Source organism: Apus apus, chromosome 1 (genome assembly GCF_020740795.1).
Source record: "Apus apus isolate bApuApu2 chromosome 1, bApuApu2.pri.cur, whole genome shotgun sequence".
Taxonomy (NCBI): Eukaryota; Metazoa; Chordata; class Aves; order Apodiformes; family Apodidae; genus Apus; species Apus apus.
This window is the reverse complement of record NC_067282.1, coordinates 76175257-76202434: the sequence shown is the minus strand read 5'-3', so window position 1 is coordinate 76202434 and position 27178 is coordinate 76175257. Positions and strand designations below refer to the sequence as shown.

The window sequence follows — 27178 nt, the reverse complement described above, 5'->3', positions numbered from 1 at the left end:
TAAATTGACAGGAAGAAAAGCTTTAAGCTAGGCCACCCATTACCAAAGGATGCAATTATTTATAGATACAAACTATGTCCTAGGTCTATTCAGAAGAGCAACAAACTCTCTAAGTGTTAGGGTAAATGCTGACTTGCCCCTAACACAAAGTGTCCTATTCCTCCATCTGTCCTGCACTCCTTAAATTAAACACAGGCTAACAATAACAGCCATTTACATGAAAACACCAAGCTGTGAAATGAAGTGGCTGCAGAGCTGTCCCATTGCTCCTTTTGCTTCTGATACATTTTAAATTGCCACAGAAAGGTACAATGGCCCATGAGAGTAAAACTTCCAGCTGCTGCTGTTAAACTTCAGAGAAGTCATCGGCTGTGTTCCTGTGCCTCTCACCTAAGCCAACCATCACTATTCCTCCCTGGGACCCTGCCTGGTAAGGCCTGGGAGAAGGAAGAAGAGCAAAAGCAACTGCTAATTTTGGTGCCAAAAAGACCTGAGACAGGGCAAGCGAGCTCCTCTAGGAGAAAGAGGCTGCTCCAACAAGTAACCTGGAGAAGTTCAACATCTTCTCCAACAATCACGTTTTTATTATAGCAATTCCACTATTATAATTTGATCTTCTGACTTGGGTGTTGATGTGGATTGTGAACTTAACTACATCACTTGTAGACCAATGTGGTATTACAAAATGCACAGACAATTTAATAATTGTCTGTCAACAGACACTTATATAAATCTTCAGCATAGTAAATGCTGCATTTATTATTGTTTGGTTTTGTTTACTTTTTCTACAAGAGAATGGAGGGAGCATGGGGCAGAACATTAAACATGGCCTTGAAGTATTATGCTGGTATAAAAGCACGAGGCTTGGCCCAATAACTGGAGCACTAACTAGCCAGTCAACACATTTACAGTTTCTTTTAATTTGGACACACCTGACTTTCCTGAAGTCACTAAAAGACCAGCTTAATCTACTTAAGCAATGGGTTCTAAATAAATACTAAATCGACTAGTACACACTAGCTACTTTAGATTACCACAGGTAACTTGGTCTCACTGTTGACTTACTTCTGTATTTCACATACGTTCCCAGGGATTCTAGTTTTCAATTACAGCTTCTTACAGGAAAGGCAGAAGAGCAGGGCAAAAACTCTACCCTGAGCACTAAATACACTTATCTTCCCCTGCCTCCCCCACACCTATAAAATTCAAGAGCAAGCCCTCTAATAAGCAGATCTTATTCCTGACTAGTTTTCACTTTCAACAACAAATGGTAATACAAAAATAAATACCAAGTTAATTGAATAATAATTTCCCAAGAGAAAGTACTGTTTTCAACATTCATTGCTATAAAAGAAACCCATACCCAGGATTTGCAACTTGCTGGTGTAGGAAGAGCTGTTACTACAGCCTAACCAGATTTTGCATCTTGAAGGGATGTCCAGGTTGTGCCCTCATTGCATAAGGCACCGTCAGTGACTGGCCCCAAAGATACTTTCAGCAGCACTATGCTCCAAGACACAATCTTGATTTAAACCAGCTAATCAAGTACAAGGAACTCTGACTACAGAAGCCCGGCTCAGCTCTGCATGAGCTAATTTACCCTTACTCAATGCAGGTTAAATTAGCACGCACAATGCTCCATGCTGCTGCTGCCAAACCACTTCTTATACTTCTACCTTACTGAAAGCACACTCGGGTAACTACAAAACACAGTGATCTACAATGTACATACCCTTAAGGTTTGAGATTACAGATTGGATTTTAAAATGCTACATTTTAACAAGGTGCTTCCAAAAAGTTGGTAGTAAAGAACTTGTGGAGGTTTTCTTTATAAGACCCTGAATACTGCACAGCCAACTCTGTATGTCTCAAAATCACACAAATCCAAATGCAAATAAGATTTGGGAGGGATGCAGAAGACTCTCAGCTTTGTTAGTAAGCAGGCGGTGTGTATTTGCCTGTTTGGCTGGCTGGACTCTTTAGTTGAGTTGGGCATTTACCAGAGGCCAGTGATGCTCTATTCCCAAGAATGTCATGGAGAAGAGAAAGCACTCAGCACCTCAGTAGGGGATCTGGTGGATGGGACAACTCCAATTGTTCCTGAATGAAATAAAATCAGCAGAACAATTGAGACACTTAAGACAGCGTTTGGCAGACAGAGAGAGAAGACCCCAGGTTTCCTCGAAGAAGATATTTACATTGGAAAGGCACATGTCCATATCTCCCACCTCTATTTCCTCTAGCAATACTGTGATGAATTTAGAGTAACACAGCAATTGTCATCAATTGCCAAGCTATTCAGTAATCTTCTAGGCCTCCCAGATCTCTGAAGTAACTTTAAATACACCACAAAGCGCATACATCTCATAATTTATCACTGCTGAGAAACCCCACTCAGCACTCACTGCTCTCTGGAAAGCTAGCACTCTGCCAAAAAAAGACCTATGTCACTATACATTCTGAAGCCTTTTTCTGTATCAACTCTGTGGATGAATTAAAGCCAGTTGCTTGCACTAGTCTTTCTAGTCCTGGTATTACCAAGATCACTGACCTTTTGTGCATAAAGAAACTTAAGAACCAAACTTTACCTGGCTATAGTATCCTAAATGGGCAGCAGTAGCAAACTCTCCTCAAGACACATTAAAGTTCACCTCTTTATAGCACAGAGAAATTACCCTTAAAGGACACTGTTGAACACAGATACCTTAGCAATACATTAACTCCCATCCTAAAGTTTACAACTGATTTATTTCATCATATATACATACAGGTATGTGGGGTTTTTTTAATATTTCAAGTCAATATACGTGACTTTCTGCACATGAGTTGCAATGGGAACAAGGCATCTATTTCATCTGCATGACTGAACATTTTGAACAGAAATACTGACAGATATAGGTAAGTTTGCTTCCGTAAGTACTAAATGCTTAATAATGCACAGCTGATAGAAATTTAAATACTGATAGTCAGTTCAAGCTTATTGGTACATAACTCTGTAAATCATGCACCTGTTCAACTGCATAGAACAGATTTCAGTAGTGTGCTCATCAAATGCTGAATCCTTGCTAAATTATTTACCTTCCTAATCATTATTTTAGGAAGTGTATGTAAGAAGTAAAATTCTTTTCAAATTAGAGGCAAGTGAAAGGTGTAACTATTAGAAACTACAAAATTTTCACTTTAAGATTCTAAGGATCATCTGCACATCCACTAACATTATTCAGGTCTGCTCTAATAACAAAGATTTTCCTAAAGTTCATGCATTCCTGCAAACAAGAATATAAAAAAGAAATGTTTCTGAAGCTTTTATATTTTGGCACAACAATGGTATATAGTGCTCTCTTATGGCAGCTGCTGAAAGCACCTGTTTCTACATCTTGTCCTCTCTCCCCCTAAGATGTGGGTATTTTACCGGGCAATGCATGCTAGTGCAACAGGTCTGTATGTCACTATGGAATTGATTTTAAATGCTCTTAAGTTGCTTCCATCATTGCTAGAAAAAAGAATCAACACTATTCCATATACAGGCATGGAAGAATTCTCATTCAATGCAACTCATACGGCTACTCCGGATACGTCGAACACAAATGCTTAGATTCTATAGCATAATGACAAGCAACCGACATGAACTGTGACATGATAAACTGATATTTTCTTTAAGAGTTGAATTATTTTTACTCCTAATATCGGTCTACTGGTTAGGAAAGCTACTTATTCTCAATTTCACATTAGTCCTAGTGAATTGCATTGTCTGTCCACATAAACAGAATTGTCCAAATTCCAAAAGATACCTGGCTAACGTACAGCTGAGTCTCCTCATTCAGAAAATAAAAATGGACATCTACTGATTTAAAGTAAGATCTCTTAACACCGATCAAGAAATTCACAAGTCTCAGATCCAACACTTTGTGGTCCAATGAGCCAGGGCAACATCTTACTACTGTTTTGTTCAGTGTTACTTCTACCAACTAAAATCCTAAAGTTCACAGATTTCTAAGGCAGGCCAGGAAGATTTTACAAAAATCAGAGACTTAGAACTCAACGTGCAAGATGAAGTAAGCATGAGCTTATAACCCCAGGTCTCGAATCATGCCTTCAATGAGACACAGTCGATTAACCCCCGTGTTCTTGCAGTGCTTTACATCCTGATGGCAGAATGTTTCAGGAGAGTGCTGACCATCAGCAGGTAAGCAGAAACAAAAGCAAGAAAAAGTGAAACAAGAACTCCAGCAGCCTAAAGAAGATCAAGGCACTGGGAAGAGAAAAGGAGTAAATTTCAGCCTTATGCTCTATACACTAGCCAACACAGTCTCACTGGTTAGGATGAGCTATTTTGATTACTTCCCATAAACCCCAAAACCTGGATACTTTTAGTGACATTTTGAGTCTTCAGTTTCCAAAGAAAAACATCTCTACAGCCTCATTGAAGCAGCAAAGAATTCCTTTACTTCCACAGTCCCTCAGCCCTGGATGCTGTGCTGTACCTCATGATCAGCACTCCCATAATGTCAAGGTGAGTTTGCAAATTAGAGATGCTCACTGCAGATTTATTAAACTGTGACCCTCATATATGCCAGCAAGTTCTGCATGGCTTCATCCTCACTCTCTATTTGCAGTGGTGATGCACATTACAAGCAAATTACCACCAATAAGTAAAAATAAACATCCTTTTTATTGACAAATGTAAGAATGCCTGAACTTTACTTTGTCTTTTGAAGATTCTTGAGAGTAGAATCTCCTTCGTTTCCCCAAATTATTCAGAAGTCCAAGATATGCCTACACAAGGCTGTTTTCTGAAATTCTGGTCTAACTTGTTCCATGATTTGAATGCATGAAATCAGCAAAATCAGTTTGTTATCTTTACTTCATACTACAGCTCTAGCATAGAACAGTTAGCTCCTGCCACCTTGTGGGACACCATGGATTTCCCTTAAAGCTCGCTTCAGCAGCAAGCTTGAGTCAGTTAAAAAAAATAAACATTCAGGAGTTACTTTTGTTTTGTTTCACCATAGTGAATGTTATAATAAGAAAGAAATATTTATGGAAACAGTATGCTATTTTGAGTGTTTTTTAGTTTGTTTTTCCTAGCATTGTTTATATAGTCGAACTGCTGGATTTAGTAATCTTACAGAGGGCATTTTAAATATTTAAGTAACTATCAAGAATCCTAAGTTTTGAAAACTGATGCATCTATGTAGAAAATAACACTATGATCAAATACTTGTCACAAGCAGTACATTTCACATATTTTAAATAGATTTCACATAGAAATAATAAGAAATTAGGCTGAAAATCCTTGCACTGAGGTGTAATTTTTAAACCAAAGAATAATCTCAGTCCTAAGAATTATGCACATTTTCATTTTAATACAGTGATAACAGATGTCCGGTTCTCCCAAAAGATCTGATTCCATGAAATTACTTTTTAACTGCAATTTGACTTTCTATTTTATGTTTTTGCTCTCCTCAGCCCTCTTCATCCGTATCTTACAAGACCCAGTTAATGAGTGAAGTTGTCCAAAGGAAAATCAATACAGTAACCGACCTCGTATCTTGTGTACTGCACCTCAGACACCTAACTCATCACACCTACTTTGTGGAGGTACAAAAAGGAACCACAGCTGCAAACAACACTTGAATAGATTAGGTTCTCTTTGTATTTCAGTAAAATCCTTGCTGCTCCAGATCTCAAAAATGGAAAATCAGAGAGGATTGCAGATTATGTGACTCCATGAACCTGATAAACAGCCACAATGAAACCGCTCCTTTCTGTTCTCAGAACAGATTTGTTGCAGATGCACAGAAATGCAAGAACAGTTAGGGAGCACTTCTTGCCTCCCCATCATCCTGTAACTATTTCACTGAAACCTTCAGAGATCTACCACGCTGTATACTCGATGCTAACTGTAGCAAACTTAAATCCTTCAAACTTCCTTCTAGTAAAAGAAAAGCTGCCAACAGACTCAAAACAGGAACAACTTTTCCTGATGCAAATAATCACTATTAAAGGCCTTAGCAGCTCATTAATAAACTCAAGAACAGTAATTGCAGATCCACAGCCAAAGGAAATACAGCAGGAATGTCCTCTTTCATCCATATGCAGGATGGATTTTTGATAAAAAGTGAAAAAAGGAAAAAAATGTCAGGCAATTAATCAAGTTGGCAAAACACACCTGAGGGACAGACATTTTGTGTTCTTGAGTAAAAACTCAGACAGACATGCAGGAGTCCTAAAAAAAGAGCCCTCAATCTGAATGATCAAGGAATTGGAACTGCAGGGCATACCCTACCTGCCCTAAATACTATGGCCAACATCTTGCAAGGGCAGCCCAGGTGCCACTATACTCTTACCTCACTTTGGGTATTAGGAATACAGGTATCTCCTCATCATGAGATATTTGGTTCAGCCTTTTCCCTGCTCTGGAGCACCATGACATTAAGTCAGTTTCACAGTAACTGCATGCACGTATTTAAGAGCCACCTTCAGTTCTTGGCTACAGAAAAAAAGAAACAGCATGCTCTAGCATCACAATGGGTCAGATCCAACACCCACTGCAGGTCTCAACAACACCATAAAGCACAAGAGAAAAATACTAGAAAATTCCACTCACATGCAACTGAATCACATCCTGCCATAGCCTCTTATTCCAACATTACTGCTCTACTAGTTCTACACTCTGCAGTATTACCAACGCAGCAGAAAGATCAGTGGGTGAACTTTCCGCTTCTCTACGTGCTTGTAGTAGTCTAACTGCAGTATCAGGGAGTTGAGCTACTACCTCTTTCCTCAGGATGGTTTGAAACCAGTGGCACCATAGACACACTTCTCAGACCCTGACTAGAAGTCCTCTTTTACGAGAATGTAACCAAGTTGGACTTGATAACAGCACTCCAAGCAGCAGGAGGCTGAAAAGCACCTGATTATTTTCAGTTTTCACTGTCATCCACAGCACTCTGAACACCAGCAGTGAAAACTGACCACCATTAACTTTAAGCAAAGGCATGAATTCTCTGAGGATGCAGAAGCATCTGGTCCAGGTCAAGGAAGCTGCAACCTGGTTCCCATCTCAAACACTATTTCTTAGATGTCAGGGTAAGACTGCTTTTACTTTTTCTCAGAATACTTAAGTTTTTGCAAAAAAACCCAAACATTATTTGACTTTTGCAAACTTTTTTTGAGGGAACTTTCCAAGAAGTTACATAAAATACTTTATTCATGTATTAACTGGAGGAAGAACTATAAAAAACCCCAAAACACTGCTGGACCACTTAACCCGCCTGTTTTTATTTTATCTATACTCTTATTGAGCTCCTTTTCCTGTCAACTCTTTAGCCTCATATTTTAAGGAGTAAAGGGGAAAATTCTGAACTTAATTGCCTCTGTTTCTTGAGAAACACCTCTAATAATCACTCAGGATACAGAATTTTAAAACTTCTGTATGTATCAAGTCTTAACAGATTTCCAAGAAGAACCTCTCTGCTTCATAAACTTGAATCCACAATCAGATCCATCTTCACCAGCTGTTTCATTGATGCCAAGCCACAAAAGCTTACCCAGAACTGTGCACGTGCCCAAGGATCTGCACCAAAATGTCTCAGAGAAGGGTCAGGCCCCTGTAAGATTAGCTGCATGTAGGGCTTCATCCCTGCAACTATAATAGGGAGACTGCTGTGACAGAAGCATTGCAGGGCTGGGCCCTAAAATAGTATATAAAGATCTTTGTCCTCTCCACAACTGAAGCACAATTCTTAAAAACCAACCAAACAAAAAAACCTCTGTATTTGTGAAATAAAAATCAATTATTTGGGTGACACGAAGGACCAGCATTCTTCACACCAAGCTCCTGAAGATCTATATACTGTTCCCCCATTTTTTATTTTGTTGGGGTTTTTTAGAAGGTTTTTTTCAGTGTTGTTGTTGTTTTGTTGTTTTTTTTTCCTTGACGATAAGTATTTTTATTGTACTAATTCTTTCCCATCTCCCTAAGATGCATGGCCCCTGTCTTAAAGATAAACCAAAAGAAGGAGAAACTCAGCCCAAAATATGTAAATTTGGCAGTATTTAAAAAAAGGACAGCAGTTAAAAACCTGATAGTGCTGGCTGGAACTGGAGAGCAAGGGGATAACTCCCTTGGTATCTACCAATTATTCCTTATTATCTTCTTAGCTTTTTACTGTGGTGGTTGTTGTTTTTTTTTTTCACAGTATAGCACATAAATGGCCGGATTTGAAATCAAAAGGTAAACAAGATACCAAGAATTTTCTTTGCAATCAAGTTCTCATTTGATCAAGACTGTGCCAACTGAGAAAGTGAAACACGCTAAAAACCCTATGTCAACACAGCTCTGAACAGTACTAGCCTAATAAATGAAAGCACGAGATCCATGGATTCTCAGTCTAACTTGCTTTAAAACGCAGTCATTAGGCTTCTTTGCTATTGACCTACGTTGAACCTACAAGTTTAAACTTGGGACCTGAACTACAAAGTGCTCCACAAAATGCCACACTGCTGCAATGCCAATTTCCTTCCAGCTAACTTGTGCGAAACCTTAGAGCAAGAAGCTCAGGACAGAGAGGTGAACTGAACACTCAGAAATATGTAAATAGAGACCAAGCCTGGCCCAAGAAGTCCTTTTGAGCAGTAGGACATTTTAGCTTATTCCTGGAACTAGCATAAATATATTTCTATCGCCTTCACACATCTCAGACCACAAGCAGAACATGCTTATGCATCCTTGCAAAAGTGACATAGGAAGAACGTAGGGCAATATTCACACAGAGCTGAGTTAAGAAGAGAACCTGGGTTGTAACAACAAAACACAAGGTGACAACAAAGAGGTAGATGGTGTAATAAATTTAACAGTGACAGAGAAACTTACAGGAACTTCAAGAGTGCTGTACTTGGTTCTGCCACCAGCCATCTGGTCTTACCTGAACATCCCCAGGTCTACTGTGCAATCTGCAAAACGGGGGTGGTAACACTGGTTCTGAAATGTTTGTAAAATGTAGTTAGTTGATGCCTGTAAAAGTACACAATAGAAGAGCATAGTGTTTTTATACTCTAATAATGTGCTTTTTAACAAAATATGAAACACGTGACTGACAACACTGTCTGTGTTCTACAGTACACACTCTTAAATATTTTGTTTATATACCTTTTAGAAAGTTAATTGTTTTGACTCCCCAGATAGGATGAAATGCTAAAAATCAACCTGAAGTCCACATCTCTAGGGAAAGCAGATGTTTTTCTCAATCTTCACAAATGCTTAACAAAATTAAGCCCTGGAGTAAAATCTTCCCCAAGTATTATAACACCACCACAATCAATGAAATTGCTATTTTAGCCTTTGATAAAGCCAACCCAAGGTAATAATAACAACAACAACAACAACAACAACAACAATAATAATAATAATAATAATAATAATAATAATAATAATAATAATAATAATAATAATAATCTGGACAACTCTTTTCAACTTTCTGTCCTGCTATTCAGTACCAAGTTTTTCGTCCAGAGATTGTACAACACTTCACAAAGGAAGAAGCTATCACCATCCAAAGTTTGTAAATACAGAAACAGAAAGAGAAAGAAAGAAGCAATCTTCCAAGATCATGAAGCAAGTTAATGGCATAAACTGCAGCATCAGCCAGTGTTTTGAGTTTTTTTCCCCTGTTCCATCCAGCACAATTTTCAGCCTTTGCCAAAATCCCAGAAGGAAGTGTTAACCTATTGTTTGAATGTAAGTGCAGAGTGGAAATGTATTTTCAATTACCCCTCTGAATGTATTTGAGCTTAAATCGTAAATTACACTAGATACAGCACTGCATATGCCCCAGGTAATATTTCAAGAAGTTCATTCAGTGCCTGGGACACATTTTACTAGACACTCACTCCAAGATTGTTCTTCTTTGCTCCTAGCAGTAGCAAAATATAATTTAGGCATTATTCTATGAGTTTGTCTACCTTAGAAAACAGCCTTGCTTCAGCTACACTATAACACAATAAGAACACTACAGCACCAGGACACGAGTTTATACCTAGCACGGCAATTTTTGTGTGTGTGCTTTACTTCTATACCATATATTATACCAGTAGTTCTCAAAAGGCAAAAGAGCAAACCTTCAGAAATGCAAGCACACCTCAGTGAAGGGGATTTTACTGCTTTTTTTTGGTGTCTGTAGCTGAAAAAGTTGTAATGGCACACAGTACCTTATTCTAAGATTACTACAGCCATGCTCATATTTACACCCACATCTGCACAACAGTAAAATTCACACCAATCACCAGTGTCATTATAGTGGCAAAGTACAGATGATCCTGAAAGAATCCTCAAAGAGATTCACGAAGGCTTTCTTAAAAGTCAGCATTTTTTTCCCCCAAAGTCAATAATAAAATTCTCACTAAACTCAGCATGACAGTGATTAGATCTACTGGGGCACAGCTCCTGGGCAACAGCAACTCCTTCTTGGATGTGAGGTGGGGAAATCATACATATGGTTACTTGCCCCTGTCACTTGCAGAACTGGGGGGGTAGAAATACCTTGAAAAGTGACAGAACACATTCTGCAGAGAGTAAATAAGGTGGGACAGTTTGCAAATTATACTCCTCTGCAGCATACCTTATACAAACTACAGAGTGCTTGGGCTAAGACCACGCACCTGCCCTTGCACACGGATCTGCTGTGAAAGAATGCTTGCCAGTGACACTAGTTTGGTTCAGCACAAGCAGAAACTCTCCTGGTTGTGAAGATACAATTTTCTGGAAGTTTCCGAGTATAAAACAGCCCGTCATCTAAATATAGACTGTTGGCAGGATTATTTCACTAACTTGATCCATCTGACTAACTCTCCAAAGCAATGGGGGGGAAAAAGTAAGCTTTAATTGCAGTGATGGAACCAAACCCTCTCCCCTACAAATGAAAAAGGCAAAAAAGAGTGAGGGTGTCTCATTCTTCTCATCAAGTGTTACTAATGCAGTTGCAGCTATATTTTAAATGTGCACTGCTCCTAGCTGGTTTTGTCCCCATGACTAATGCAGCCAAATTCTGTTCAGCAGCCCTGCTGGAATTGCACAAGTTCACACCAACTCTGAATTCAGACAAAATCCAGATTTTTAGCCTGACCAGTAGCCTGTTTCAATGTAACCTAGCAGGAAAACACTATTAAGCACATGCTTTAGTAACGGGCTTCTCTGAGACATCTCAGCAGAACACCCATAAAGACACCAATTGTCCTGAGAAAATCTTGGCTCAAATACTTACTTTCTGAATGGAAAGAAACCCTCAACATTTCACATGTTGGGGGGCAGAGGGGGGGCAAGGGGAGAGGAGGAATTAAGATAGAGCAATAGTTCAATCCTATGGAAATGCAATAACTATAACATCAGCCACACCAGTAAAGTACTCTGTTTAAACACTTATGCTAAACAAGAACTAATTGTTTTAGGGCAGCTTCATAAAACATGAATGCTTCAGAAATAAACAGCTTTCATCAGAAAAGTTGCTTAAATATGCAATTACTTTGTTTCTGTAGTGATCTTGTATCAAACATACGTGAAAATGAAAATGACGACCCTTTCAGGGTGAGTGATTCATCTCTGGCTCATTCTCCGCTTAAGAAAAAGAGTAGGTAATACTCAGTAACTCTTCCATTTCAATTTATAAACATTTGTGACCTATAATAGCATTCTGACCTTTGCTTCAATTTTCTTCTAATTTCTATTTAGCTTTCTAATCTTACCTTTTTATATTTGGTTATACAAGACCACAATAACTGTTGAAACTTTGAATACCCTATACACTGACATGGAAGAATATGGAAAAACAAGACAGGGACAGGATCACGAAACCTGTGTTTGCGCTGGGAAGAGAAGGCCATAAAACCACTTCTTTAAGCGTGTAACTCCTCCTTTGGGGCAGGGACAAATTCGCAATATATGAGTAGTTTGTGTAACTGTGCCACCAGGCCTCAGGCACACTCTACATTTTTGAGCACAACTCTTGTACTACCTGAGGTCTAACTCTGCATTCCTTAATGGTCAGAGATACTGCTACATGGTTCCCCTGCTGCAGAAAAACTGTGTTGAGCTGCAGAGTCAATACATGTTATCAAGCTCTCTGACTCTGCCCAGATGTTATTAATATTTTGGTAGGGTGGGGGTTAGAATTCTTCACCCATGCGTGCTCAGAGTTGCTATGACATATTTACCATTTTTTTAATTTTTTTTTTCCTTACTCTTGCTTCATTCAATACATTAGTAATACATTCAGCATCAACCAACTTGGCTTCACTTTTGGTTTCTGGACACCAGTGGTGCCAGATTAATTCCTGGAAGCTATAAAGTCCCCACTCAACCATTGAAGGCATAGTCACACACCACATAGTCTTGAAGAAAGGTTTTGCAACAGCAACTTAAAAAGAATCACTTCAATTTCATTTTCACATTAAGCACATAACTGTATAAACAGATAGGTATCTCTTGATCTGTATCTGCTAGCAGCTAAAGAGGGGTCTAGGGCCCACAAAGAAAGGTTAATATGGCGACAGCGTCACCTACTGAGCTACTTTTCATTCCTTAATGGCAGAAAATACTGCCCAAGGCATCCATTATTACAAGCAAAAACTCAGGATAATGGATACTGAAGTCATCTGAGAAAATATATTCAGCTTAACAGAAACAGATACAAATGAATCCTTTCTGAACAAAGAAATCAGACTCACATTTCAAGCAGATGTTATTGATGCTAAGTGTATTTTAATATAAAATGCCTAATTGTACTGTACCTTTACATTATGACAAACCAATGTTAAATTCTACTGGACTATAACTCAATTTATATTAAATTAAAATGATCCACAGATGTTTGATGTCAAAACTGTAAACAAAATTCAATTACTAAACACATAAGTCTTCATCAAAGGACCAAGAATGAGCATTAGCTTTAGAACTAAGTTACCTGAAAGTAGTAACTTCTATTGCATTTGCAGAAAAAGTGTCTTTGCTCCATAAGTCACTTAGCAGAAGTCTGGTGCAAAGTTGATAAACTAACTGGGAATTGAAAAAGCAAGATCACTTGTTTTCCTCCTCATCTGAGAAAGCAAAGCAGAGAAGTTCGAGTCCTACTAGTTCTAAAGGTTGCATTTGGTTACTGCAAACTCTATTTTTATTAACTTATGTGCATGTGTGTTTGTGCATGAGTGTAGCTCTATTAAATAGGACATTTTTAAAAACCACAATTTTAAAAAGCACAATTTGTCACTTTCTAAATTAGTAATTCTGTAACAGTTGCAATCTAAAGAAATGTATGTAAGCCAGGTAACAACTTAGAAAGTGTGCAGGCATACAGTGCATCTCTGAACTAACAAAAAAGTAGTGCCCAATTTAGTGTAAAGGCTATATTTAGCAACATATTTTAACGGTCGTCTACCAATAGATTGCCTCTGAGAAAACAAATACAAAAACGCCAAAGCAAAATGAGATTAAAAGCACCAATTTAAATGAAGTGTTTGTTGACCAAAATCATTATTTAAATCAGTTCAACAGACAAAGCTAGAATGTCAAGGCATCAGACATGTAAGCATACATACAGAGGGGCTCATGACGACCAGGAATATGAGGTGTAAGAACCTCCCTGCTTTCCCTGGGCCTGCCCCTGCTACCTCCTTCAGCCCTGCTCAATCTGCAAAGCCTGTTAGCTCTCCACAAAATACCATCCCCCACTCACAAAGATTTTTTTTTTCTCTAGGATCCTTGAATAAGAACACATACTGTCCCCGCTGGAAGACCTGCACGGTGCCCTTCTCTGCTGGGTCTGATTGCACGGGGATGTCTGTGATGACTGCCTCACCTCCCGTTTTGATTTCTCTCTTTCTGTCTCCAGAAGTGAAGAGTAACAGTAAACTTCAAATGCAGCCCTGCGGGTCCACCCAGAAAAGCAAGGCTGTACACAAGAAACTAGATCACCCACGGCACACAAAGCAGTAGGACAATGCTTAGACAAAACACAGTATCTGGCCAGTTTTCTCAGGTGCTTCCCTCCCCACACTCCAGCATCCTCTCACTTGCTCTGGCCCTATGGCCACATGGTGCAGGGAAACAGAAAGCTTGACAGGGACATCGTAGAGAGTCCACTTCACTATATAAACAAATAATCTGTTTCCTCTGGGCACGTCTCTCAGGAGGGCAGGATTTTCCTTTGCTTATTAAAAACCAGGAAGACTTTGCAGGCACACAGGCCCAAAGCTTTGTTTGGAGCTCCCACCTGAACAACAGGCCAACTTTGAGCAACGGCAAACTATGCAGAGGTTTCAAAATGTGCAACTAAGCACCTAGATCCCTTTGACAGCTTCCTCCAAAGGAGACTTAATGGTCCAGGCTGTGGTGAGGGCCCTCATGGTGTAAGATTTTGCCTTGATCACTTTTAACCAGAGACTTTATTTACCCTCTGGTGCTCTGATGTACAATGCTGCGGTGAGACAGATGAGCCCAAGCAAGCACATGCAAGGAAAATACTGATTTACTACCAAGGGGAACACTTAAAAGTTAATTAATGGGACATGGACATATTTAACCCACTGTTACACTTGGCCTATTCATAATTTACTCCCCTTATTTAAGGTTTTCTGTGCTAAGAAATAAAATTAAAAACTTCCACCCCACCCCCCAGTTCTGATACTTGCACTCTTTATTTAGTTCCAACCAATTTCAAAGAATGGCACTGGAGCTTCTGTTTACCCTTTTGGCACTGGAACCCATTTTAACCAATAAAACAAGTAAATTATGAATAGTTAATTGCATGAACATATTTAATATATTTGCTGCCAGTTTTGTCATTCTTCATTTTGCAGACACTAAGCTTCCCCCTATAAACACCTGTTTCTCCAAAAGCAGCTGGAAATTAATTATGCTATTTTTATTTTCTTATTAATTCGTATTCCATAGCTCTGTAATCAGTGCTGGATCATGCTGCAATTTTGTGTACTTGTTTCAAAATATATTATGAGCACTTGATGACTGATGTTTAACACAACGTATGAAAGAGTATCTCAAACAAATTAGAGGGAAGAAATACAAATAATGACACTTTACTTAAATAAGAAAAAGTATTACAGACATATTCAAATAAAATAAACCCTGAAACTCAGAAGTTTGTGGCACAGAGCACTCACCTATTAGAATTCAGCCAGGCAGAAAGTTTGCAATATTCAATATGAAGTCTGGGTATAAAGAAAGCTTTTGGAAAGAGAAAGCATATCTGAAACCAGACTTATCAATTAAGTGAAGGTGATAATGCTACTTCTTTTCAAATCTAACATCTCCAACCACTGACCTGCAGCACATCAGAATGCCACATAACCAACTTGGAAAGCAAACATACTCCAACAAAACAGCCCATATGCCAAAAGATGCATCACCTACCAATTGGCATTTGAGCACTTCAAGCTCTTGCTTCTCGCTCATGGGAAATCTGCGTATTTCAGCAATGTCTCTATTCCTAGCCTTTCCTGCATCGCTCATCATCAGGTCGAGGATTGCCTACAAGCTTGTGCACTGATCACTAAGTACAACAGGTGCACAACCCTGGCACTACTATATGCACATCAGTAATTAAGAATAATGTGAAATCTGCAGCTTTCCTAAGGAATTACAGGCCACCGGTAACTTCAGGCAGTAGATCTGCAAAGGGAGGCATGTTGCTGATGCAGCTCTGGTTCTGGCTTTTTGTTCAGGAATCCAACTGAATAGCTGTAGCTGCATGACTGAGCTCTACAGATACATTGATGTTCCTGTATTTCGCTCCATAAGGAATAAAAAATAAAAATCAGCATGATGTTGCTAACTGTAGATCACTGTAAGCAAGATGTGACTCAAAGACCACTTGTGGACAGCAAATCAAACACGGCCAACCACAAAAATGCCTTTTTCATCAACCTGGCAAAAAAAGAACTATTTCCTCCCAACTTTTATGCACAGATTTTAAGGCAGAACATCACAACATTTCAGCTCCACTGACTTTCATGGATTTGCTTCACATTGAAGATGCTGAAATAAGATAGGAAATCAAGTTCTCACTCACTCCTTTTATTCTCTCCCAAGGTTTTCTTTATCCAGCTTCATTTCCAAAACTCTCATGATGTTGTTCACTGAAATACTGCTTTGACAACCACAAAACAATGCATTCTCTCACACACATAACAAAAACCTAGGATTATTTGCTTCATAAAAGAACATACAGGCTGAAGAGTGAAGACTTACTGTTCTACAACAAGAGACATAATCCTAACTATTACTGTGTAACATGCCCTACCCACTCTCATTGCTGGATAACTTCTGATTGTTTAGGACATGGGTACAAATGAAAAACAAAAAACCCAGCAAAACAACAAGAAAAAGGCAGACACCTTCTTATAAGACGTATGTTTAAAAGTCCTTACACAGCTGGCAGAAAAAGTATAGTGGGGAAAGAACTGAAAAGTATGGATTTAAAGACAACAACAGTAAAGTATTTCCTGACACGCTTGGCAGTACAGGGTAGTCACCAACCACTCCATGACCTAGTCTGCCAGAAGCCCAGGACCAGGTTCAGGCTCTCCTAATTTGATTCCTGTCACAAACCAGTTCAGCTCTCATCAACAGTAGCAAGGAGCAAGCCTTTAAGATCTGCACTTGGTCCTACCACAAGGAACTCTGGGTTTCAGAAGAGCAGGACAAAGTCCTTCCTAAGAGCCTGGACCGCAGAACTCTTCCTCTTGCTACTTCTACATGAGGAGAGCAAACCCACAGGTGGGCATGCAGTTAGTGTGGTTTTACAACGTCTAAAAGCACACTCCTCAACAATCTGCTATGCACATATTACCTTTAAGAAAGAAAAAATATTATTTTTAAAATAGAAACAAACAAAAAACACCAAACAGGCAGAGGGAAGAGACCTATTCACACTTCCTCTCAGCAAGGGAAGGTGTAGACAGGATTTCTTAAGCTTCTTGTCAAAAGAGCTTCCACCTGAATTAAATTCCATAGATCCCATGCTGCATAAGTCCACTGAATTATTTTTATCTTTGTTGAATGAGGCTCACTGTGACATGAAGGGTCAATAAAATGCTGTTTCTTATTTTCAGCGATTGCTACATTTTATAAAATCTCTTATATCAAAACACCCACATGGAAGATTTCTGACAATAAAAATGCCATGCTTCCTAAGCAACTGATTTTCTTAGTATAGTCTAATGAAATCCTGTTAACTTTCCTCCCTCTTGCTAAAAATCAAAATTCTGTTGTACTAGCTTTCTTTGTACTCAGATAGGCCTGAAGCTAGTTTATCGTCACATGCTAAATTGTCCACACTCATAAGCACTCCCTATTACATTATGCATTTGTGTGCTATAGTGGAAAAGGCACAAATACTGAGAAGTGTCAAAACCATGCTTTTCTTCTTTGTTAATCCATCTTTTATGTAACTGAATTTATAAATATTAAAAATAATAAAATGCTGCTATTGTGAGAATACTACAATTATGTCTACATGCAGTCATTAAGTAAAGTATGCTTTCCTCCTCAAACACAACTCCTACTTTAAATCAAAGCCAACTGATATTCTCAGTCACACTAGTAAGCAGCAAATCTGAAAATCTTACAAGATTAAATATTTCAGTGGTTTAGAAATAAAGTTGAAATTAGTAAGTCACTACACTGCCAGACAGGACGTAACACTGCCACAGTGCCAAAGTAGCTGCTTCTGTCAGTTCCACATTTCGTAAGTAAATTAGTTGCCATTTCTCCTTAGATTATTAATGGGAAAAAGAATTCTAATGTAAAGAACTACTTCAGATGAATGTGTATTTTTACATCTTTGCTATGAAAACTAGCATCTTAGTTCATACAGTTAATAGAAGGAAGCTGGCATTAAATAGTGTAATAATCATATAATATACACAGCAGCTTAAATACCATGTTTAGTGGCAAAAACTGTTAAGTGAGTTCTTGTCCTACTTTAGACTCTCCTGTCAATAAACAAACAAAACGAAAGTCAGTAATTTCTAAGCACTGTTCTGAAGGTTTTGTTTGTTTGTTTGTTTTTTAATTATTTGAAAGCATTATGAATGAAAGTTGAGTATTAGCAGAAGACATCCACCTGGCACAGAATCCAGTCAGACTATGCACATGTCAAGACAGGCATTTACCAGGAAAGCCTTCAGTGCAGTAGCACACAGCAAGGAAAAGGATACAAAACTAGAGTCAAGATGCGGATTTTATTCCATTCCCTGCTAACACTAACCTGCTAAGTGACTGCAGGCAAGCCTACACTCCTTCACTGCTTTGCATCTCAGATGGATAAAACAGGGATTAAAAAATGACTGCTCCTTGTTCTGGGGTGTGTGATTACAGTATGGTTTATGTACCTCACCAGACAGGACATAAGCACATGAATAAAGCAATGCCTATGACTGCAAATTATTAACAATATTATTATTGAGAGAATAATGTGCTTTTTTTTCTTTCTATTCTAAGCAATGTAACAGCAGCCCATCGAGCCATTCTTGAAATAAGAGTAATCCTTTCGTTGGTTCAGGTCTTACCCCTTCTGAAACCGTCAAGTGTGACTGCTGTGCTTTTTGTGAAATTCACACATTGACTCGAACCAAGTCCACCACAATGCTCTCAGACAGAAACGCTGCATTATTACTGATCCTTAAAAAATAAAGTAATAAAAAGGAAGTAAGTCCTAATAAACTTTTGACATAAAGCAGAATGAAAAAGCTTGTGACAATAATACTGCAGGAAAAGAGGGCAGAAGAGACAAGGTTAATACTGTGTAAGTCAGAAAGTTAACTTTTTCCTGTTTCTTCTCAAGAATATTTTGAAATACATACAACTATTATTTCAGTTCAGCTTGATACACTCCTAAATAACGAAGAAAACAAATTAAGGTTACAGTAAGGTAAAACACTATCCATACCACTCAAAAAACCCCAACAAAACCAAAAAACAGAAAAAAACAAACATAAAACAACAAAATTTAATTAACTCAGGAAAACTGTCCCAATGTATGAGCACCACATGACTTAACGATACAGGGAAGTACCACCAGTCTCCATTTGCAGGTAGCAAAAGGACATACAGCAGTACTTTCATGAGTAAACCCTATCTCTGCATCTGCCAGTGGGACACAGTAATGCTGCTGACTCCACCAGCAGCTGCTTTAGGCCATCCCCACAGCAGGGCACAGGAAGTCCAGCTGAGGTTCAGAATTTGGAAAGTGGCTTCTGTTTCCTTTCAGTTGCAACTATAATTTATAGCACCTTTCTCCACCCAAGAGCCACCTTCAAATAAACAGGGAGGCCTGAACACTACACCTGACATGTACCACCCAAAAAGAGGTGATGCCCAGATTTCACTGCAGGTGCACTTACAACCTTTACACTACAGCAGAGCCTTGCACACCTGAGGTCTCTTCTACCTTACCTGCACCTCTCCCACTGTTACATGCCATAGAAGAGTAACTGTCCTCAACTCGCTTGGAGAAAACTTCCTTTCTTCACACCACACTGCTACCAGTTCTTACGCCAGAAGACTGCTCCACCTAACAGCACAGTGACTGAGCTTCAGAGACAACATGAATACTCATCCCAAAGATGAATGCTAGCAACCTGGAAGAACTTTAAGCTCTGAGTGTGAGCAACTGTATCAGGGAATCTAACATGACTTGCCTTCTGCTTAAAGATATTCACATGCATACAAGATCACAAGCTATGGAACCATGAATTTACAAACTGTACTGAGATCATTCTGTATGAAAAGGAAAAATATTAGCTATAAAATAACTGCATTATTGCCTCTGATATTTTATGTAGAAATCTGACATTTAATATCTAATTATTCACACAACAGCTATTAAGGAGAAAGGTTTTCTTCCTTGAATGGGAAAATAAACATGGACGAATTCCTCTTACTGTCACTCCCACACTGCTCCTAAATAAACCTTCTGCTGAAACCAATGAAAGTTTTGCAGGCAATGAGTTTAGGGCAAGCAGCCCCCAAAAACCTCAAATGCATGAAGGACAAGCTTAAATATTTCGAGTTTACTGCAACACAGAAAAGTTATGTTTCTGCTAAATTATGTGTCTGCTTGAAATGGTTTATCAGCTTGCTGTGCCAAGAGAGAAAGCAGTATATAACAAACTTTTGAGACCAGGGGCCCATTTTTGAAGCATTTACAAGTCCCCTTGCTAAGTGGCTCCCTCTCTTTTAGCTTGTGACACACCAGCATGGCACCCAGCACTTGTTAACTAAGACCAGAACCCAGGTGTCTCTCCTGTATGTCAAGACTGAATTACTAAACTTCATTCATGAATGGTTACTTTACTGAGAACTGAACAACAAAAGAAATCTTAGCTTTACCAAAATAAAAGCTCCCTAAAGTAAATGCAAGTTTATAGTTATGGGCAAATCTAATGAAATCTCTATGGTCCCCTTAACTAGGCACACTCTTTTTATTAACTTTTTTAAAGCTATGAGAAAATCTGTTTATCTACTTCCTCTAAAGCTTCTATATTACACCTTTTGCTTCAAAAGGCTACCCTACCCTGTTATTTGTAATTTGTTCAACATCAAGTAAGACCTACATTTATAGTACTAGGCACAAAATCAAGGTCCACTCCTCTCAAAGTTGTGGGGAGATTATGACCACCCCTTCATTTCTAGGACCAAGCTTCCATGTATCCAAAAGACTTCATCAAGTAAAACTAGATAATTACTGAAGATACTACCTGAATCAAGGCCCCTGTGCTGTTCTTGTTCAGCATATTTTACTATTATTTCAAATAAAGAAAAACTCCTTGGCACTTACAGCACTCTAATCTGACTCTTACCTGAAAACACAGAAAATTAAGTTCAGAAATCAGTGCACTTGTATTCAGCTCTGAACAACAGTCTGAAGCCTATCTGCCAGTTTTCGAATTTTCCAATGTGATTTTACTTCGCAAAAATTGTTGCACCAATTACTCTACACAGAACAGGATCCTTGTCAGTAATGCTGTAAAACCGAAAGCAGTATTCTCCAAAGGAACTAGCATGTCACAAAGAATGTCAGTAATTTAATTTGCTGTTTATACTCTCAGACACCCATCTCACTGCCCACAAAATCCAAAAAATTGAAATTCGGGTGTAATTCTACAGCAACTAGAGAACAGGCAGAGTTCTCCCTTCAAACGATCTCCCCACAGTGGTTATCCCAGCCTTAAGACTAGTTTTGTGGTCATAGTATCACACAAGACCAGCTGCTCCCAAGAGCCGCCTTCGAGTCAGCATGTTTTTAGGACCATCGCTTACCCTATGTCTGCTACACAACGCCTGGAAAAGGTCAAGAGTATGTTATTAATCATTCGCATGTATGAATACTAAGCGTACCCCAAATACATGCCTTGCCTTGTTTTTAATTATGTACACAATAGTACCATAAAAAATAAATCAACTCCCACTTCCCCGGTTTGGGCTAAATGCAGTCCAGTGCCACTGTGGGTGATTGTATGAGAAGTGCTTCAAGTGCCACTCGTTTTATGTCATCTGTGAATGTGACCCCACAGATTTAGAATCTCTCCTTTAAACTACCTGCTTCTACTTCAGCTTAAAACATGTCAAATCCTTCCAAAGGTGTAAAAAGTTTTCCCAGCGTACAGCTTAAAAAATAGGAATACTAGTAAATTAGTCACTAAGATTCATCTTTTAAATTTATAGGTACAGGCATTAATCAACGCCAAAAGCAGTAACACAGAAAGACTATGGATGGAGTCTTCATTAGTTCTGAGTTTACGTGTTAAAACGGAACCAACTCCTATTGTAGTGGTATTACAGTTCTGCTAAACTTCTCACTGATTCTCGACCTCCAGAGATTTCCAATTACCTATTCTGTTTATATGTTCATATTTTTTCCTACCACTGAATTTTAAAAGGACTTGACATTCTCATTAAGTTTCTGACCTGTGGGTTATACTTTCCACATTCTAATGTTACTTTGGTTTAAAACTTTTGCCCTAAGTCAAGCAGCTGATTATCTGTACAAAGCAAGCTTTAAGTTGAGAGAGATCTAAATATGCAGTCTTTAAATTCTCAGGTTATTCATACCCACCACTTCATACAAAACTTTGTAACCTTGCAGTTGCTACAAGCACCCCAAGACGTGTCTTCTGAGGTGCTAAAACCTGAACAACCATCTTCCATGTAAGAAGTGGCAGCACGAGGAGCTCTATCTTATCAACAACAACCGAGTTCTTTTTCCATGTGTACAGTTTATGTACTTACCCAGGAAGGCAAATGGTAATCACAGACAGACGAAGATGAAGCTGTCTCAAAGCCTTTGTCATGTGATAGTGACCTATAAAGTATCAAATAAAGGCACATCATCAGCGCACCAGGATTTTACAATATTGCAACTCATCACAACATCAACAAAAGAGAACCCAAAACTTGAAAATTGCTTCCTCTTCACCCCAGTCCCAGAGAAGTTGTCATTAAAACAAGATGACAGTCGCAGGAAACAGTAAGGAGCAAACAAAAGATGCACCGTGTCTTTAAAGGGCATTAGGACTGGGCAAATGGAGCAAATCATCAGAGTGTGCATCAGCAGGCTGGGTTACTTCTCCTCTATGTCTCCCGTACACACGGATGCATGTTTATGCGCACACACACAGACACATATACCTACACACCGGGATGCATCACGCAATTATTTACATGCATACAGAGAGAAACACGCAGGCATTATCCAAATAAAAGGCAGAAAGTTGATCACCATCTGCAAGGATGGTGATACATAACAATAACCCCGGGGAACTTACACAAGTGAGCGATCAATCCCCGCGCGTGGGTAAGCCAAACAACGCAAAATTAACAACAAGAATAAGCCGCCAGGCTGCAGGTACGAGATCCACCCGGGGAAACAGACAGACCGACGGACCGACCGGCCGAGGGACGGACGGAAGGCTGCAAGGCTGTAACACAGTTGCAGGTAATGCCCATTCCCCCCCGCCCCGAAGTCCTGCGACCTCCCAGCCGGCCCCTCCGCCACCGCAGCCCGCGGGGAGAGCGACGAGACCCCCGGCCGCCGCGGGGGAAGCAGCGCTTGCAGCCGCCGCCCGCCCCCGCCCGTGCAAAGTGTAGGGCCACCGGAATCCGGGCTCCGGGGTGGGGTGGAAAGAAAAGGTATTAAATATGGAGAAACACCGCCGTGACCCAGGGCTTTCCCGTCTCCCCCATCCGCGTCCGTCCCCCCCCCCCCCCCCCCCCCGGTCACCATCAAGTTTGCATCTTAGTTACAAAATGTCGATCTTGACGGCTGACAAGACACAGGGAGAGGGGGAGAGAAAGAGAGAGTACGAGTGAGTGAGAGAGGGAGAGAGAGAGAGAGAGAGAAGAGAGAGTCCATCTTGCTTTGAGGGGGGAGGAGAGGAGCAATAATGCAGCACATAAATCTCACCCTCCCGGGGGAAAAGTCTGCACAACACCTTTGGGGGCGGGCAGGGAAGGGGCGGCGGCGCGGGGAGGGGGCGCGGGGGGCTCCCCGGCCCTCCCAGCTGCCCTCCCCGGCGGGATCTGGCGAGGCAGGCTGGCAGCAAACACCTCCCTGCTGCTCCCCTCCTCCTCCCCGCGGGCCCGGGCGATGATCCCGCTGCTGCCGCCGCTGCCACCGGGGAGGAGGTGCCGCCGCCGGGAGAGCCACATGGAGACCGGCACTCCCGTCCCTGCCCCAGCGGCCGGGCCGGGCCCCTTCGCCGTCCCGCCGGGCTGCGGGACTTGGACGTGTCACCAGCAGGACGGGCAATGGTTTCGGCGCCCCAGGCCCGAGTGACCACCGCCGGCCTGGCGGCGCCCCGGCCTCCCCGCACGCACTCACCTCCGGAAAAAAACTTTTAACCGCGGGCCTCCCCCGGAAAAAGTGGCGAATCCGCCCCACACACGGTTAAAGCCCCGCGGCCCCCCGGCTGGGCTGGCGGCGAGCGGGGGAGACCCGGGCACGGTCCTTCCCCGCCCCGGCGGGGAGGGAGGGAGGGAGGGAGGGAGGAGGCAGGGAGGCAGGCAGGCAGGCAGGGAGGGGGCGGGCAGCCGCCTGCCGGTGCCTCTCGCCCCGCCGCCGTACATGTCGCCTCGGCGGCTCTCGCATCGCTTCGTTTTACCTTCCTCATTCGGCGGCGGCGGGCTGCCACCGGTATTTCTAACGCAAACCTGCTGCCGTGCGGCGCCCGGGATTAACGCGACTGCCTGCCTTTTCCCCTGACTCCAACCCTGCCTTCCCCGTCCTCCTCCTCCTCGCAAACCCACACTGGATCGGCTCTCCTCACAGCCATGCAAGTTTCATACATTGCAAATAAACCCGAGAGGAGGAAGAGCTAAGCGACTGGCTGGCTTGGGGGGGGGGGGGGGGGGGGGGGGGGGGGGGGGAAGGGGAGGAGAAGGAGGGCTGCTTTCTGTAATTTACCAGCGACCCGATCTCGCAGCAGCAAATAACAGCCGATCACCCACCCGGCTCCTGGCGGCGGAGAGAGCCATCACCGAGGCGGCCGCCCCCTCCCCGGGGCGCCCCCCGCCAAGTTTTCTGTCATCGCGACCACCCAATGTCACAACTTACCTTCAGAAATAGGACTTCGCGCGGCCGAGGCCTGCCGCCGCCTGCCCCCCGCCCGCCTCCCGTTCTCCCTCTCCACCTTAAACTTATTGACACCACACAATCCCACATCTAGGCGAAACCCCGGCAGGGCCGCCGCCCCCCGCCCCCCTCGCTGCCCACCGGGGCCGCCGCCGCCCCGGGTGCATCGCCGATGACTACCGGAAAACGCACAGCCCAACTCTCCGGCCGAGCCCGGCCGCTGTTGTTGTCGGGGTCGGCGCCCGGGTTTTTCCTCCCGCCCCCACCCTCACCAGCGCCGTGCGGCCGCCGGATCGGCTCCCTCGCCCTCTCCGGGTTTATTCCGCCGCCCCCCCCGCCCCCCTCCGTTCCCCTTTCTCCCGGCGGCGGCGCGGAGAGCCCCCCCAAGGCCGGCGGCAGCCGATACGGATCCGCGCACTCTCCCCCTCGCCTCGCCTCGCCGCCCCTCGGGATGAAGTTTCGTTTCTGCCTGCCTGCCGCGATTTCCCTGTCAAGTCCTCCCCGGAGGCACAGACCGAAAGGCAGCCGATGGCCATCCCTCCTCCTCCTCCTCCTCGCCCTCCTTCCCCTTCCTTCCTCCCTCCGCCGCGGCCGCCGCTGCTCTTGCCTCTCTCCCTGTGGCGGCGAGAGGTGCCTGGTTTCAAACGCAGCCTGGCACTGGCTGGCCTACCCCTGCCGCCTTCTTCTTCTGCTGGGGTTTTGTTTCGTGTGCTGGGGCTCTTTTTTTTTTTTTTCTGTTTGTTGTTTCTGTTTGTTGGTTGTTTTTTTTTAAACGGACTACGATTCATTTTGCCTCCCTCCCTCCCCCCCCCCCCCGCCCCGGTGAAACACCCCCGGTCACCCCTGCCCTCCCAGCCGGACAGACGGCACCAACCCACCCGTCCTCCCCTGCCCAAACTTTCAAGCGAAGGCAAGGCTGACGAGAGGGAGGAAAAAGTGACTGCGAGCCGCGGCAGCCGCCGCGCAGGGCAGAGGAAGCTCCGCGCCTCCCTCTCGGCCGCCAGCGCTGCGGATGGGGGCCCGGAGGGCTGCCCCGCCGCCGGGGCTCGGGAGGAAAGTGTGGGGCGAGGGCACCCCCTCTCCCTGCCTGCCGCTGCCCGTCTCCCCGCCGCTTCCCCCCGGCGCGGGGGAAGAGGACGGCGCGCACTCACCTCGGCGGGGCCGGCGGGCAGGACGCCGCTGGGCCGGAGCGAGGCGCGGCGCGCAGCGGAGCCCCTCCGCCTCGGCGCCCGCGGAACGCGGCTCCACACAGAGCCATGCAACCCGGGCAGCGCCACAACACTCCCCGGGATATAAGGCGGCCCGCCATTGGCCGGCGCGCTGAGGGACGGGCTCGCCAGCCATTCAGCGGCGCCGTTACACCCGCGGCCCGCCAGGGAGCCGCTGGCGCACACACTCTCCGCACACACTCACACAAAGCTCGTCGCGCTGCTCCCTCGCAGCGCCTGGGCAGCCGGTGCCGGAGCGGGGCAGGTAGCGGGGGGCCCCTCGGCCCCCTGCGCCCAGGGGAGCGCGGAGCCGCGCCGGCCGCAGCGCCGGCAGCCGCTGCCCATTGGCCGCCTGGGGAGGGCTGCGAGAGTCAACTACGCCTGCCCCGGGCACCGCCGCGGGGTAAGGGCTGCGGCGGGGTGCGGGCACGGCCCGGCCCGGCCCCTGGCGCAGCGCCCCGGTAACTCACTCTGTCCAGCCGGGCGAGTTCCATTCAGAGGCCACGACACGGCGATCGGGAGAAGTTGAGGGAGGCAGCAGCGCATCCGCACAGCCCCTGCTCGGGGAGTAAACACGGGAAGCCGGCCCCGCGCTCCGGGAGGAGCCGGGCGAACGGGCCGAGGCCGGCGGCCGCCCCCTGACCCGGCAGGAGGGTGTGAGGCAGCGGCGCGGAGCGGGGATGCGCCGGAGCAGCGCCGGGCTGCCCGGCTGCCTCAGGAATCCTGGCCCAAACGTGGCGAGAGGAGAGGCCCTCGCCGGCCCGGCGTCGGCACCGAGGCAGCCTGCGCCTCAGGTTCCCGCAGAGGCAGCGGGCGCTTGCTTGCTGGCAGAAGTCGCCAAGTTTGGCGCTGGCGTCCGCGCCGTGCCTTGTGCCCTGCCCGGGTCCCTGCCCTGCGCCTCGCCTGCCTTGCCGGCCACATGGATGTGGAATCCCGTCTGTGAGTTGGTGTCACTTGCAGACTCGTAGGGACAAAGCGACAGCGTGAGGCCGGCAGCTTTTGGGTGACTGCGTGGCGATTGTGCTGACGGGTGTTGGAAAAGCCCTGGGGAAACGGTAGTCTGACTTTTTTAATGGGAAAGCTCCCTTCTGTAGGACTCAAACAGAAGGTGAAAGCATACTGTTTACGCTGACCTTCCATGTGCACGTTCTCAAGGGTTTGAACATTAAAAAAACCCCGTAAGACCACGTTTTTTTAATGGAGATTAACACCTGGCATTTATTCTGAGTTAGGAAGCACTGTCTCTAGGTGGGATTCTGACTTCCAGTCAGCAACTGGCATACTAAAAAAAAGTAGTATCGGAAATAGTTATAATAACAATGGAGACTG

General features: G+C 43.5%; 1 protein-coding gene across 12 annotated transcripts in view; it reads right to left on the bottom strand.

The window, feature by feature from the left end:
• The window catches only part of BBX (BBX high mobility group box domain containing), a 145217-nt gene extending 118810 nt beyond the window's left edge, over positions 1-26407 (bottom strand). For 2 of the 12 annotated variants that reach the window (XM_051623952.1, XM_051623983.1), the window contains exons 1-3: positions 25793-25898; positions 22301-22373; positions 8931-8986 (exon numbers count right to left, since the gene is read on the bottom strand). Coding sequence is in view for 3 of the 12 variants with exons in the window: in XM_051623924.1 (XP_051479884.1) it covers positions 22301-22373; positions 23892-24136 (318 nt within the window). In the remaining 9 variants the exon portion in view is untranslated. Of the gene's footprint in view, positions 1-8930; positions 8987-22300; positions 22374-22836; positions 22990-23891; positions 24297-25156; positions 25172-25792; positions 25899-26319 lie in introns of those variants that run through there. The other 10 variants (XM_051623991.1, XM_051624022.1, XM_051623933.1 and 7 more) reach the window with 8 other exon arrangements.
• Positions 26408-27178: the final 771 nt, after the last annotated feature.